Source organism: Hordeum vulgare, chromosome 2H (genome assembly GCF_904849725.1).
Source record: "Hordeum vulgare subsp. vulgare chromosome 2H, MorexV3_pseudomolecules_assembly, whole genome shotgun sequence".
In the NCBI taxonomy this organism is placed as follows: Eukaryota; Viridiplantae; Streptophyta; class Magnoliopsida; order Poales; family Poaceae; genus Hordeum; species Hordeum vulgare.
The window spans coordinates 591,898,494-591,913,821 of NC_058519.1; the positions used below are offsets into that span (position 1 = coordinate 591,898,494).

The 15,328-nt window shown below is 46.8% G+C and overlaps 1 protein-coding gene across 1 annotated transcript; it reads left to right on the forward strand.

The window, feature by feature from the left end:
* Positions 1-1,783: 1,783 nt before the first annotated feature.
* LOC123428684 (7-deoxyloganetic acid glucosyltransferase-like) lies at positions 1,784-4,786 on the forward strand. The gene is made up of 5 exons (XM_045112870.1): positions 1,784-2,329; positions 2,839-2,912; positions 3,015-3,447; positions 4,101-4,357; positions 4,642-4,786. Exons 1-5 carry the CDS (start codon positions 1,784-1,786, stop codon positions 4,784-4,786), a joined length of 1,455 nt encoding a protein of 484 aa, XP_044968805.1.
* The last annotated feature ends 10,542 nt before the right edge of the window (positions 4,787-15,328 follow it).

The following is a 15,328-nucleotide window of genomic DNA, read 5'->3' on the forward strand; positions in this document are numbered from 1 at the left end:
ATCATGCATATGATACTAGTGTATGATACTACATCCGTAATGCATAGTATCATGTGCTAGTATCATGGAATATTTCATTTATTGCCATACATGACAAATAGTAGCACAACATTTAATATGATACAATATCATAATATAATACTCAACTCTCTCTTTCCTCATTTAATTTCATGTCACCTCATCAAATATGCCTAGTTGGCATGCATGATACTACTTATGATACTTCCATTTACGACCAGCCTAATGCATAGTATCATACAGTAGTATCATAGAATAGTTTATTTATTGCCATGCATGACACATTGTAGCACAACATTTAATATGATACGGTAACATAATATGATACTCAATCATCTCTTTCTTCATTTAATTCTATTCCACCTCGTCAAATATGCCTAATTGGCATGCATGATATCACTTAGGCCACTTCCAATGCATTGGTGCTAAGATGAGGTGCTAAGCACATTAAATAGTTTAGCAACTAGAGCCACCAATGCATAGTTGCTTAGCTTATTGTAGCTAAGCCTCCTTATTTAATGCTTTTGTAATTAAAGTTGTGCATGCACTGCTGCATTTCTTTCATTTAATTGCCTTACCTAGGTTCATGTGCTTAGCATTGTTTTTTCCTTGGGTCACCACACTCATCTCTCTCCTATTAATTAGCTTGCCACATCAGATTTTTTGCCTATGTGGCAGCCTTAGCACCTGTACAAGGTGGAGCATTGGGAGTAGCCTTATGATACTACCATTACAAACAGCCTTAGCACCAATGCATTAGAAGTGGCCTTAGTCGGCACGAGTTCTATTGTTAACTAAGTTGGGTCAGTGATTAATCGACTAATTAGCAGCTCAGTCATTAGTTCATGTCGTAAGCCAAAATGCAAAAGCCAAGAAAAAGTCTAAGCAAACAATGATAGAAAATAAAAGGATAAAAGCATGGTCAGTGCATAATTTCAGGGTAATGCCCATTATGTTATGTAGGATCGAATATAAATTTAGATGATGTAGCGGAATCCTCAACAGAAGGCGGGTGCTTGAAAAAAAAAGTCAAATACAAAAAGTTGAAAAGTTAAACTGAAAAGTAGAGATGTATATGTATTTGAATATCTATTCTGTTTCTTGACTATGCCTATTAATGATAGCTTGTATTGGATTTTTTAAATATATATGCTTCAAGTTATTATTTTTATCATGAAACATACTTTTTCGGTTTATATGACTTAAATCTGAAATCTCATCAACCAAGGTGAATTATAAGTAGATGACACTAGTTTTAACTAGCCAATGAAATATTTCTCACATATTCAATTTTTGAGACAATAAATGTAGCATCCTATTATTCATTGGACTTGCATGATGGATATAGAAAACGATGCATGCATAGCGATTCATTTTCTTTCTCTAAATTCTATGAATTAAATATGACATGAGACTCAAAACACTTTAACTCAATTAGACTCAAAATGAATCTAATATAATAAAAATCTGAAATTTTTTAGACGAGTTCTATAAAAAAAAAAAGGGAGTATGTCACCATTTTACATTGCCGGTTATGATCCTTGTCCTTCCGCAACTAAAGTAGAGCAGACACTGGAGTACGGTACTCCCACTTGCATTGCGCATCTAAAAACAAGCAGGCACAACAACAGCTCACCGATTAAATACTTCATTCAATAGTGCAATTCAAACGACGCTGCATTTTAAAACCGCTCGCTGCGTTGGATTTGGCGGAACCCGCAGCGGTAGGAAGAACCAGGCGGGCGAGGACAGGCCAACGGCGGCCATGGCGCCGGTGCACGTGCTGGTGTTCCCCTGGCCGCTGCAGGGCCACATCAACTCCATGCTCCCTTTCGCCGCGGGCCTCCTCGGCGCCGGCGTCCACGTCACCTTCCTGTACACGGAGCACAACCTCCGCCGAGTCGACCGTGCCACGGCCGCCGCTTCGCCGCGCCTCCGCTTGGTGTCCGTGCCGGACGGCCTCCCCGACGACCACCCACGCTCGGTTGGCCACCTCAGCGAGGTTGGCAGGTCTCTGAGGCCAAGCGCCAGTGCCGCGTACCGTGCTCTGCTCGCCCCTGCGCTCTCCGCTCGAAGACACGCCGACTGCGGGTTGCCGCCGGTGTCGTGCGTCGTGGCCGATAGCTTGCTGCCATTCGCCATTGATATTGCCGAGGAGCTCGGCGTGCCTGCGCTCGCTTTCCGCACGGAAATCGCGAGCAGCATCTTGGCTTACCTCTCCGTGCCCAGGCTGGTGGAGCTCGGCGAGGTTCCCATACCTGTAGGCGCCAACCTTGACGAGCCGGTCCATGGCGTTCCAGGGATGGAGGGTGTTAGCGCAAAAATGGAACTCCTAGTCGCCGGCGATCATCGAAGACAAGCTCGAAAGAGAAATGGATGAACACAGAAGTTTTCCCCGCGCACAAACACCTTCGCCGCGCCTACGGCTTTTCTATATTTCTCTCATGCTCGAAGCAGCCATACACAAAAGAGACAGGGACTCTTATACATGCGCACAAACGCGCCGCGAGCTTCCCACGATCCCCACGCTCCACGCTCCCAGCTCGCGCGCGCGGCGCGCACGCGCACGCCCGCACAGGCGAACCAAGCGCTTTGACGCGGTCACCCCTCCGCGCTGATCGCAGCTGCTAACCAAACATAGTCACACACGCCCCCCCTAAGACGTACACACACACACCCTAGTCCGCCCGGCTGGGCTCTCTCACGCCCTTGGCGCGCGCACGCACACGCACCCGCGATGCAACACTCCGGCGCCCGAACACGTGTCACCAACCGTGGCTTATTTGCACGAACATTCACCCCCTAAGCTACGGCCTACAGCAGTCCGTCGTACTCAACGTCGGCGTTCGCCAGCAGTGCCTGCTCCGCCGCCGCTGCCACCTTCTTTTGTTCGGGTAGAGTCGCGTTTGAAGTGTCCTCTCTGGCTGCAGTTGTTCGCCGCCACACTCGCCGATGTCTTATCCACGATGCTGAACCCGCTCGTCAAACGCGTGCAGCCGACCGAGTGCCTCGTCGAATGCCATGGCCGCCGTGTCGCAGAACTGCTCGATGCCGGCGACGACGGGGAACAGCCGATCCGGGACGGTGTCCAGCAGCTTCTTCACAAGCGCCGCGTCGTCCAGCGTCTTCCCTAGGCTCGCGAACCGCGCCGTCATCCCTCCCAGCCTCCCGGCGTACGCGTCCAGCGCCTCCCTGTCCGCCATCTTCAGGTGGTCGAAGTCCCCGCGCAGCGTCGCCAGCCTCGCCGCGCGGACACGATCCGCGCCGACGAACCTCACCTTCAAGGAGTCTCATACCTCCTTGGTGGTGAGCTTCGTCACCACCTGCAGCAGCACGTCCTCCGGCAGCGCTCCCAGGAGCATCGCGCGCGCCGCCTTGTCCTTCCTGACGTTCACCGCCGCGTCGCCGGGCGCCACCGCCTCCCACACGGTGTGGACATCGAGAATCGCCTGCGCATTGATGGCCCACACCATGTAGTTGTCTGACGTGAGCATCGGCATCGCCATTGACACCGATCCGCCCGCGCCTCCGCCGTGTGGCACGATCGCCATTGCCGTCGGCGAGCTCCCTAACTGAAGGCTGTGATACCAAATGTTAGCGTAAAAATGGAACTCCTAGTCGCCGGCGATCACCGGAGACAAGCTCGGAAGAGAAATGGATGAACAAAAAAGTTTTCACGACGCACAAACACCTTCGCCGCACGTACGACTTTCGTGTATTTCTCCTTGAGCACGAACTCAAGCTCGGCGCAGCGATACACAGGAGAGATAGGGAGCTCTTATACACACGCACAGACGCGCCGCGAGCCTCCCACGATCCCCATGCTCCCAGCTCGCGCGCCCGGCGCGCACGCACACGCCCGCACGGCCGAACCAAGCGCTCTAACGCGGTCACCCCTCCGCGCTGATCGCAGCTGCTAACCAAACACAGGCACGCACGCACCCTCTAAGACGTACACACACACCCTAGTCCGTCCGGCTGGGCTCTGTCACGCCCTTGGCGCGCGCACGCACACGCACCCACGACGCAACACTCCGGCGCCCGAACGCCTCACCAGCCGTGGCTTATTTGCACGAACACAGGGCTTCCTGCGGCGGCGAGATCTCCCAAGCTTTTGCCGTGGCGACGGCGAGAGCGACGAACTCGACCCCATGCTGCAGGTACTCGTCAAGCACACCGCCCACAGCTGCAAGGCGTTTCTCGCGGACCAGCAGATCAACAGCCGGTTCACAGACGCCGTGTGGGGGACGGGGCTGGACATGAAGGACGTGTACGAGAAGGCCGTCGTGGAACGGATGGTGAGGGAGGCCATGGAATCCCGCGAGCTAATTAGAGCATGGTTAATAGTACAGCCAGCTGCTGGCTATATGATGTTGACACGTCATCTATAGCCAAGCTTATAGCCCACAAGTACAATAGCTAGATGTAAATAAGTGTTACTTTATTGATACAAGGCTCACCATCCTCTCTCACAAAATGCATTGAAGCACGTGTTACAGCCGACTGTTAGTTTGTAGCCCCCTTCTCTTTTCTCTCATCTTCTCTCTCTTCCAATTCATTATAAATATATTATTTTAAATCTTATAGCCCGCCTACGTCATCGTATTGTATTGCTCTTAGGAGGTCGGCTGAGGCGCTCGCGCAGCAGGTGAGGAGGGATATCGCCAAAGGGGGCTCCTCGGCGTCGGAATTCGAGAGGCTCGTGAGATTTATCAAGGAGCTCACCGCCAAAGGTGCAACCGCAAATAGCACCGTGCAAATTTGTTGATTAAGTTGAACTTTTCCTTTTCTGGACAGGAACTATTTTGATTGACTTGCGCTTTGCCGTACTGCCGTGTCCACTGACTGAAGGCTCGCTGTAATGAATGAATGAATAAATATTAGTACGTACTCCTCTCGTACTTAATGAGTATCCTGCAACATCACCAAGAGCCATAAAACTTGCACTTAATGTTTAGATTGATGCTTGTCTTCACGTGCAATACGGTGCAATACGGCACTTAATGTTTAGATTGATGCCTGAGGCAGTGGGAGTAATTAAGATAGTATCATGTATTTAGGACTAGCAAACATGTTGATGTGACAGACAATTAATGAAGAAAGAGAGGGTTAGAGTAACATAATCTAGGTAGATACTGTAACATGTTAAATGTTATACTACTATGTGTCATGCATGTCAATTAATAAGGTCATCTATGATACTATTTTATTTATGATACTATGCACTATGAAGGTTGTATCATACAATAGTATCATATGCATGATACTACTATATGATACTTCCCACTATGGCCAACCTGATGGAAGTGCACAAGGCGTCAGGTGACCATAGCATGTTGGATATTTTTTCCGAGAACTCCCTATAATTTATTTAATTACGCACAAAGCCCTTAAAATATAATGAAAAAAAATCATATATGGGGTTCAAACACGTGACCTGTTAATAAAATAGTCCCCTAAAAAAAACTTAATACAATAGTCCGCCATACACCATCCCACCATTGCCAATTGACGTTTAACACGAACAACTAAAATTTATTTTTCATAAACTTCTCCTTCTTTATTAGTTCACCAGTAATGTAGCAACGTTTACAAGTAAAGAAATAACCTTATCAGGGAGCGTTATCTATCCGGGGCGGTCCTGAAATTTTGGGGCCCCTAGGCGAATCCAAAACTAGGGGCCCCTAGAACAGACAATATAGTAGTAATAACAAAGAATATATGTACATACAAAATATTATAAACACTGAATATATCGAAACAATATACATATTAAATAATTATAGATTTCATCTTTAAAAAATTCTAAATTTCCTTCATGCAAAGTCACTTACGATTGGGTTGTTGTGAATTTCATCAAATAAAATTTCCTCTTCATGCATATTTTTCCAAACCATTTAAACGCCCTAGCGTCACTCTCGGTCTAAAATAGTTGTTCAATAATTGTATCTTTGTAAAAGTTCTTTTGACCCATGCAATAGTTATACGCACTGCAAATAAGATGATATGTAACAGAGGCGTTAGGATAAACATGAAGTTGGCATGTTTGAAAATCGTAGGCATCATTACCCTATTTGACAGTAAAATTGATAATCTTTTATTAAAGAAAAAGCGCAAAGCGGAATGATCGTCAATACTAGCAGAGTCTGTTTGTGCACCTGTTCAAATAATCATACTACCAGGATGGGTTACATTTTTACCACCGATATTGATGTCAACATTTTCATCCTGTTCATATTCAGAATTCCCATCAGTTTGTTCTTCTTTATCTTTTCAACGTGCTGATACTGAACAAAAAATGGCATCAAAGATTAATTTGGTGCCAGCTATGCACCATGTATGCAAATGATAAATTACTTAATCAGTAGTACTGAACTCATAGGGAGTAGGGTTGATTAGGGATTAGCAGTAATATAATATACCTTGGATGGGTTGGACATCTTTGGTGGTATGGCGTTTAGCGATGAGTCTGTAAACGATGTGGACTCGCATCTGGCTCTAGCCCTCGACGAATCGGCGATGCCTGTGTGCATGTCCATCGCCTGAAGTCGGAAGAGAAAGCAGCGTCGCCTACTGAGTACCCGCTGCATCTTTCGATCGGGAGGCACAGAAAATAAAGATCGCATCGACGAGGCGACGAATTGGCGTTTGGAATTGGGAAAGAAATTAAGAGAGAAAAATATGGCTTAGGATCTGAACATTGATACGTGATGGAATAGGAAGAATCATTACAATTGAGTGCTTCCACGCCTCGCTAACTCCCTAATCCATGGCCCATACTTTAAGCTACACACCTGGGAGGGGGTCCTGAATTTTGGGGGCCCGGGGCGGCCGCCCCCTGCCCCCCCCCCCCCCCTCAAGACCGGGCATGTATCTATCCAAACACTTAGAAGAGAAGACATAGCTAACCTTGCTAGTTTATGAGCTACTCGATTAAGAGGATGTTTGTTTACAAGGACTTTTTGATGTAGGGACTAAAAAATGTTCCTTTTAGTTCCATGGAAACCAAACATATGGGACTTATAGGGACTAAAAGTGGGCATTTGGGACTAAAGAAAGAAGACCCCGAGGGAGAGTCTTTTTGAGACTTTTTTCAATAGTGCCCCGACTTTTAGCATGTTATTTAATAACCTCTAGCTCATTACTAGGGGTAACATGGTCTTTTAGCATGTCATTTAATAACCTCTAGTCCATGTTTAGTCCCTCGAACCAAACATGTAGGGACTAGGGACTTTTTAGTTGGGACTAAAAAAAGTCCCCCGACAAGATTCTTTGTTTACAAAGTAAGGGAGAAAAGCTCAATCGTTGAGCATGTGCTCAGATTATCTGGGTACTACAATCGCTTGAATCGAGTGGGAGTTGATCTTCCAGATAAGATAGTGATTGACATAGTTCTCTAAAGTCACTGACACCAAGCTACAGAGCTTCGTGATGAACTATAACATATCAGGGATAGAAATGATGATCCTTGAGCTATCCGCGATGTTTGACAGCGTGATGATAGAAATCAAGTAGGAACATCAAGTGTTGATGGTTAGTAAAACCACTAGTTTCGAGAAGGGGAAGGGTTAAAAGGGGTACTTCATGAAATGACAAACCAGTTACCACTCTATTAAAGAAACCCAAGGTTGAACCCAAACCCGAGACTAAATGCTTCTATTATGAGGGGAACAGTCACTGAAGCGAAACTACCCAAGGTACTTGGTAGATAAGAAGGCTGGCAAAGTCGACGAAAGTATACTGGATATACGTGATATCAATGTGTACCTTACTAGTACTCCTAGTAGCACCAGGGTATTAGATACTGGTTCAGTTGCTAAATGTTAGTAATTCAAAATTATAGCTACGGAATAAACGGATACCAGCAAGGGTGAGGTGACGATGTGTGTTGGAAGTAATTCCAAGGTTGATGTGATCAACATCGCACACTCCCTCTACCTTCGGAATTAGTGTTAAACCTAAATATTGATTGGTGTTTGTGTTGAGCTTGAACATGATTGGATCATGTTTATTGCAATACGGTTATTCATTTAAAGAGAATATTGCTTACTCTGTTTACTTGGATAAAACATTCAATGATCATGCATCTAAAATGAATAGGTTTATTGAATCTCAATCATAGAGATACACATATTCATAAATTGATGCCAAAGGATACAAAGTAGTAATGATAGTAACACTTACTTGTGGCACTGTCGCTTAAGTCATATTGGTATAAAACGCATGAAGAAGTTTCATGCTGATGGATCTTTGGACTCACTCGTTTTTGAGTTGTATGAGACATGCAAACCATGCCTATCGGTATAAACGCATGAAGAAACTCCATGCAGATGGATTGTTTAGACTCACTTGATTTTGAATCACTTGAGACATGCAAATCATGCCGCGTGGGCAAGATGACTGGAGGCCTCGTTTTCAATGATATGAAAACGAGCAAGTGACTTGTTGGAAATAATACATTTTAATGTATGCAGTCCAATGAGTGCTGAGGCACGCGGTGGATATCGTTATGTTCTTACTTCACTGATGATTTGTGATTCGCCTACACCAATTGAAGTGGAAGCTGATGATAGTGATCATGAAGCTTCGGATCAAGTTACTAGTAATCTCGTAGGTCAACAAGGTCACGTACTGCTTCAGAGTGGTATGGTAACCCTGTCTTGGAGGTCATGTTGTTCGACAACAATGAACCTACGAGCTATGGAGAAGCGATGGTGGGCCTGGATTTTGACGAATGGCTGGACGTCATGAAATCCGAGGTTGGATCCATGTATGAAAACAAAGTGTAGACTTTGAAAGAACTACTTGATGGTCGTAAGGCTGTTAGGTACAAATGGATCTTTAAAAGGAAGACGGACGATGATGGTAAATGTCACCACTAAGAAAGCTCGACTTGTCGCTAAGATGTTTCCGACAAGTTCAAAGAGTTGACTATGATGAAACTTTCTCACTCGTAGTGATGCTAAAAGTCCTGATGCTACCCCTTCGTTTGTTATGTTTTTTTCTTCTTATTTTGGTCAGTTAGCTCCACAATGATTGGGTTGATATGATAATGTAATGTGGTGAATTCGCTTGCCTATATTTTTTAAGTATATTGCAATCTTTGAATCGAAGGATTTGCTTACTTCCTATTCGATTGAAATGGATACAGAGTAATTCCAAATAACGCAATAGTTATTCGCAAAAAAAAAAAACGCAATAGTTTTCAGATATGTCGGAGCAGGAGATTCTTTTAAGTCATCCGGCAAATAAAGTACCCACCCTTGCGAGTACAAATTACTATTCTGAGTTCGTATACCACACTAGATGCGTATATACATGCTGAAATTTGTTTATGCCGTATAATCTACGTCTGTTCTTGGAAATGGACATGACTACTTCTGTTTAGAAATTAGTGGCTTATCCCAAAAAGGAATTAATGGTGTCTTTAAACACAAGCTGGTAAATGATGTAATAATATTTTTTAAGTATTACTCCCTCCGTTCCTAAATATAAGTCTTTTAAGAGATTCCACTAGGGGATTACATACGGATGTATATAGACATATTTTAGAGTATATATTCACTCATTTTGCTCCGTATGTAGCCTCTTAGTGAAATCTCTAAAAAGACTTATATTTAGGAACGGAGGGAGTACTATATAGTACATAGGTTGCAATGAGACATAAATATTCTAATAGGTTAACATGTGATATTGTTCTTGAATAGAGGTTATCAAGTGATTTAACTGTTCATATTAATTTGATTGAGTACAAAGGTTAAATATTTTATTAACGCTTGTTTGGTAAGCACTTATTTGATAACTAAAAAAATGTGGGGCAGTTGAGCCGGGTTTTCATAGAAAACCGATGAAAAAACCTAGATATATTGAAGAAAAAGACCAGAACATAGGCTATGAACTTATGTAAGATTGGATGAAGGAGGAACGCATGACATAACCTATGCTCTTTTCAAGTAGGCAAGTAAAAAAATAGATTTTTTACGAGAATGCTGCTATAATTTATATATCCATGTGATGTTCCTTGTTGTGCATTTTATTCCCACTATTTCTTGAAACAAAGCTAGATGGAACCCGACATGGCCTACAAATGCTCCATATCTCCCCCATAGATGGAATTTTCCATGTACAACACAATACCAATAATGTAAAGAAAAAGCAAAGCCCAAACTTGAATAAACCATATACGTGATTGAGTTTCCAGTGGAGTAAAAAGTGTATGCAACTCACCTTGACAAATCGAGATGCATCGCGGCCGACATATGTGGTCGCTGTTGGGGTCGACACGGCAGGACTACTTGTGGACATATGTGGCCGCCGGGCCGCACCGGGCTGTCTCCACCCAACTCTCCTCGACCTCCGCGCATTTCACTCCCTCTGCCGCCGCCGGCAACGTCACCGGGCGAAGGACCTGTGGCACGGCGGGGGCGGACTTCCTCTCGTGTCCCGGGATCTAAGGCGGGGGCGGCCAGTCCTGGACCCCTTATGTGACAGCCCGAAACCGACGCCCCGTGCATCATGTCAACTGTGTTTTATCGGTGTTGCTTCTTGCTCCGTGTTGTTGGGTGTTAATGCTTGTGAGTGGCGTTGTTTTGTTAGAGTGATGAGAGTGGGTGCAACAGAGCCACTTCAAAACCCTGTTGCACCGAGGACATAAAACCCTTCTCTCCTCTCCATTCTATTTTTGTGGCTGCGATTGATTTCAGTCTTAACCCCCTTTTAAAAGTCCTTTTATTAAATGTGGGGGCAACCCCTTGGGTTTGCTTTATTTTTTCCTTTTGTTTTATTTCAAAACTAGAGTCTCATTTTATTTGTAAAAGGGGTTTTATTTTATTCTCTTGTAAAAATGGTTTTATTTTATTCTTCAAAAAAGGTTTCATTTTATTCTTTAAAAAAAAAGCCCAATCTATTTCTTACAGTTGGGGTTTATTTTTCAAGGAGCCCAAAAGCATTTATTTTATTTTCTTTTGTTTAACCCTTTTTCTTTTGCGGTGTGTTCTGTTTTAAAAAAAAACTAGAAGGGAGAGAGAAGGACCCCAGGCCCAAGGCCCAGCCGGCCAAGGCCAACTGGCCCAACCCTGGCGCAGCCAGGAGCCCGATCCCTCTCGGCCGTGCCTACGTCGTCGCCATGTTCCCCTCTTGATCCCCTTCTTCCAGCCCGTGACCCTCCCCCTCTCGACCTCAGTTGCCCCGCGTGCTCACCCTCTTCCCCGCCTCCAGTTCCCTGGTCGCCGCCCTGTGCCTCTCCTCAGCCGCCGCGGCCTCCCTGCTCGCCATGGGCGCCGCCCGAGCCGCCCTCTCCTTGCCGACTGCGCCGCCCCGTCGAGCCAGCAGCTCTCTCGCCCATGGACGCCAGCCGCCTGCGCAAGGAGCCCCTGCGCCGGTTGCTTGCCCCGTCGTCCGGAGCTAGACGCCGATCCCGCGTGCCCTCCCCTCATCCTCGGCCTCGCCTCCTCTCGCCGCCGTCCTGCCAGGGCCGCCTGCAGCAGCTTCCCCGACCTCGCCGTCCCGTGATGTCGCCGGCAGGCCCCGCCAGCGCCCCTCCCCGCACCGCCCTAGCCATGGCCCTCCGCCGGCTTGCCCCTGTGCCGCGCCGCCCTTGGTCCCGTGCCGACCTGCCGCCGCTGTAGCTGTTGCCTGCCTTGCTGCTGCCGAGCTGTGCTGATGCTGTTGCCTATGATGCCGTGTGTCGTTGTTTTTTCACGGCAGATGTCCTCGTGAAAGGACTTAGTACTGGAGCCATCGCACCTTGGTGGCGACTCAAAGGGGTTAAGCGGGAGAGACGCGGCGATTTACCCAGGTTCGGCCCCTCTGAAGAGGTAATAGCCTACGTCCTGCTTTGGTGTGTATTGATATGGATTCGATTACAAGGAAGGCGTAACTCGCCTAAACCTAGCACTCGATGATTTCTAACCTCCCCTCTGTCCCCCGGGACTCGCCTTTATATATAGGTCGATCCCCTAGGGTTTACAAGGATTCTTTCCTTCCTACAACTCGTGACCCCTGCGGTTTCTAAGTCGCCATCTTCCGAAGCTTGGAGACCTTCCAAGAGTCACAACCGTCATACAACCTTGATTCGGCCACAACGAGGCCCAACTAAATGTTTGGGTGAATCGCCCAATGGATGACCCGGCCCAACTAGGGCGGGTCATCCACAGGTAATATCCCCAACATTAGGCCCCAAATTGACTTGAACCTTTTAGCTTCATGCCAATATTTTTTCTCCATTAAAGGCGATTCATTCCCTATTTTTTCCTTCATCTGTCAAAAAATTGCAGACCCGCCATTGTTTCCTGGATATTGAAAATTCCTTGAGTCGCCAGATCCTTACCAATCGGCCTTTTCTTACTCCTTTTTTTAGGAAGATCACCACAACTCCAACGGATCTTTAGAGCATCATTATCCCGAAATTTTCGGCGCACATTTATAGCGAATCTTTTTATCCCCCGACGGTTCCCGCCCATGGCGCCTCGATTCCAGCACCTGCCTCGATAAATAGGCCCGGGGGGGGGGGGGAACAGAACTGTCACTTCCCACCTACCAGTCCTGTCACCTTCCCCCTCACCGGTGCAACGAGGAAACCGCATCGTCCCGAGGAACACGCCGTCGTCCGCGCCTTCAACCTTCATACGAAGAGTTCCGGTGCTACCTGTGGGCGTCCGCCATCGCTCATCCTCGTGCCGGAGTCATCACCTCTTCCACCATCTTCTTCGACCGCACCACCGTCGGTCACCTTGTCATTCACCGCGAACCCTGGTGCCGCCGGAAGCTTCTTCGCTCGACGTGATGTTAGCGCTTCTTCAACAAACCCCATCATCACCGGTTCTTCCCACCCGACAGTATCAGGTTAGGCCTTCATTCACTTTTTAGGAGTAGATTCATTCCTCGCTTGAACTTCCGCCATTGCCGTACCTTTGAAGCTTTTCGCTCATAATTGCTTATCCTTTTCGAATCGATTAGCACGAGTGTCGATTGGATAGCCAGTGCCCCGAACACCTTTACTCATCCGCTGTACTCGCGAATCTTTGGACACAATGTATCCACCAAACGAGGGGCATCACTTGATAATAAACTGTTCGTGCCCAGTTATATTCCGTAGGTTTTCACATTTGTCTGGTAGATCCACTCCTTATTTACTGTTTGCGAAAAGTTGTTTGTAGTCTTCACCCCCTAGCGCTTCAGGACGAAACGACTTTACCATTCTCAGAGCGTAGCCTTTGGGAATAACCATACTTCCATAAGTCGCCATAATAACCCAACTCGGCCCTTTGGACTGGAGGGTTAAATCTTTCTTTAATCAAAGTATTCGGCGGGTTAAATGAACCGATTCCATCCCATATAGTAGGTGTCCAAGATATGTAATATCATACTTTTACTTACTTGTAGCATGGGCGCCGTCTTCAAGAGTGACTGGCTTCCTACCAAGGTTGATGACGCTGTTTTAGCCAATTATGTGAAAGCGGGCTGTTTGGATTCTCAAGATGCCATTGGCTGGCGCACCGGGTTAGGAGAATATCTCCCTAACCCCAAAGAAGGGGAAATAGTAGTTTTTGTTGAACACCTGGAACGGGGTTTTAAGCCGCCCGGATCGAAATTTCTTAGGGACGCTTTGACCTTTATGAACGTCCGACTCCAGGATCTGGGACCCAATTCCATAAGCAATTTGAGCCAATTCCAAGTTCTTTGTGAAGCTTATCTGCGGATCGAGCCTTCTGTCCCCCTATTTTGGTATTTTTCCATCTGAATCGCCAGACGAAATTCCACAATGGCCCCAGTTTGGAACTCGGCGGCGTCAACGTCCAGCGCCGTAGGGATAGTCCGTTCCCTTCACTCACCATGCCTAGCCATCCCAAGGGCTGGGGCGAGTCTTGGTTTTATTGTCAAGAGACGTCTCCTGCTGGTGAGAACAAGCTTCTGGGTTACAGGCCAACTCGCCTTCCGGTCAACTTCGAGCTCCCAGACAAGCTTACCGAGGAAGAGGAGTTGGAGTTCATCCCCATACTATCTGAGCTAAGATCCCTGACGAACAATGGTCTTACCGGGGTCGACCTAATCCGCTGCTGGGTTGAATGGCGTATTCTCCCTCTGAGCCGCCGAGATGGTCTGATGTGTGAGTTTGACGGCACCCTGGATCATCCTCAATGCTACTTTCACACAACTTTAACGGAAAAGGACATCGTTACCATCATCAAAAAATTGACTGGCGAGCCTGCGGGAAAATGCGGCCAAATCGGCCTTAAGCCGTTTTGCAAAATTAACCCGGCGCCCAAGATAACCAAACCTGACTCGCCCTCGGTATTTATCCCTTATGCTTTACTGCTATCGTGGTGTCGTAATATATGCCATTTCAGAAAGGCGATAAGTTCTGGTCCAGGAGACCCAAAAAGCAAGCCATGAAAAATGTCAAGCCGCCTTCTAAGAAAGCCAAGGGTAAAGGAAAATCTGCTGCGGCTGAGCCATCCGAAGTCGACGAATCTCAAGTCGGCGATGCACTTTCAGAGGTACAAATTCGTCCTCTTTTCACTCGCCACCTGTCACTGTTTAACCTTTTATGTACATCTTTCCCTTTCCCTGAAATAGAATGAGGATAACAAAAGCCAAGAAGACTCTGTTGAGGTAACTTCCATTTCCTCCGATTCATCTCCTTCTCCACCTAAGCCGGCCAGGCGAATTTGTGGGGAAGTTCCCTTCTCTCATCCAAATGCTTATCTGGACCCGAATTTCCTACTGAAGAAAGCACAGGACGCCTCAAATCGGAAAACGCGAAGTCACTCTGGCGACCTGGTATCCGGCCTACCGGCAACAAACAAAAGAAAACCAAGCGAGGTACTCTTTATGAATAACCATTCTCCATTTCTCTTTGGGTCACGCTTGTAACCCGCCTGTATGATTGACATATAACTCTTTTGCAGAATTCTCCTCCTACCTCGGGCGACTCAGTGATGTCAACACTTCCGCCAATGATAAGAATAATGAACTTTCCAATTCCTTAACGTGCTTATTCTCCTTTTTTGCAGGGCACAAGCCAAGAAGAGGAAAACCAGCGGACCAACTCCTGACGCAGCTCCAGACCCCATGAGGGAAACAACTCCAACTCCGGATCAAGCTGAGCCCGCGACTCAAGTAGATCTCCCTGAGTCACCAAGAGAAGCAATGGACGCCCCCAAGCCGCCGAGCCCATTGACAACAACGGAAGACCCAGATGCCGTGGTTATTACTGGCTCTGGCTTTTCTAAACCGGCGGCGACAGTTTTATCCAAACATGTGGCATCCTCTTCCCACGGCATTCCCGAGTCTGGACTTTGCAAAGGAA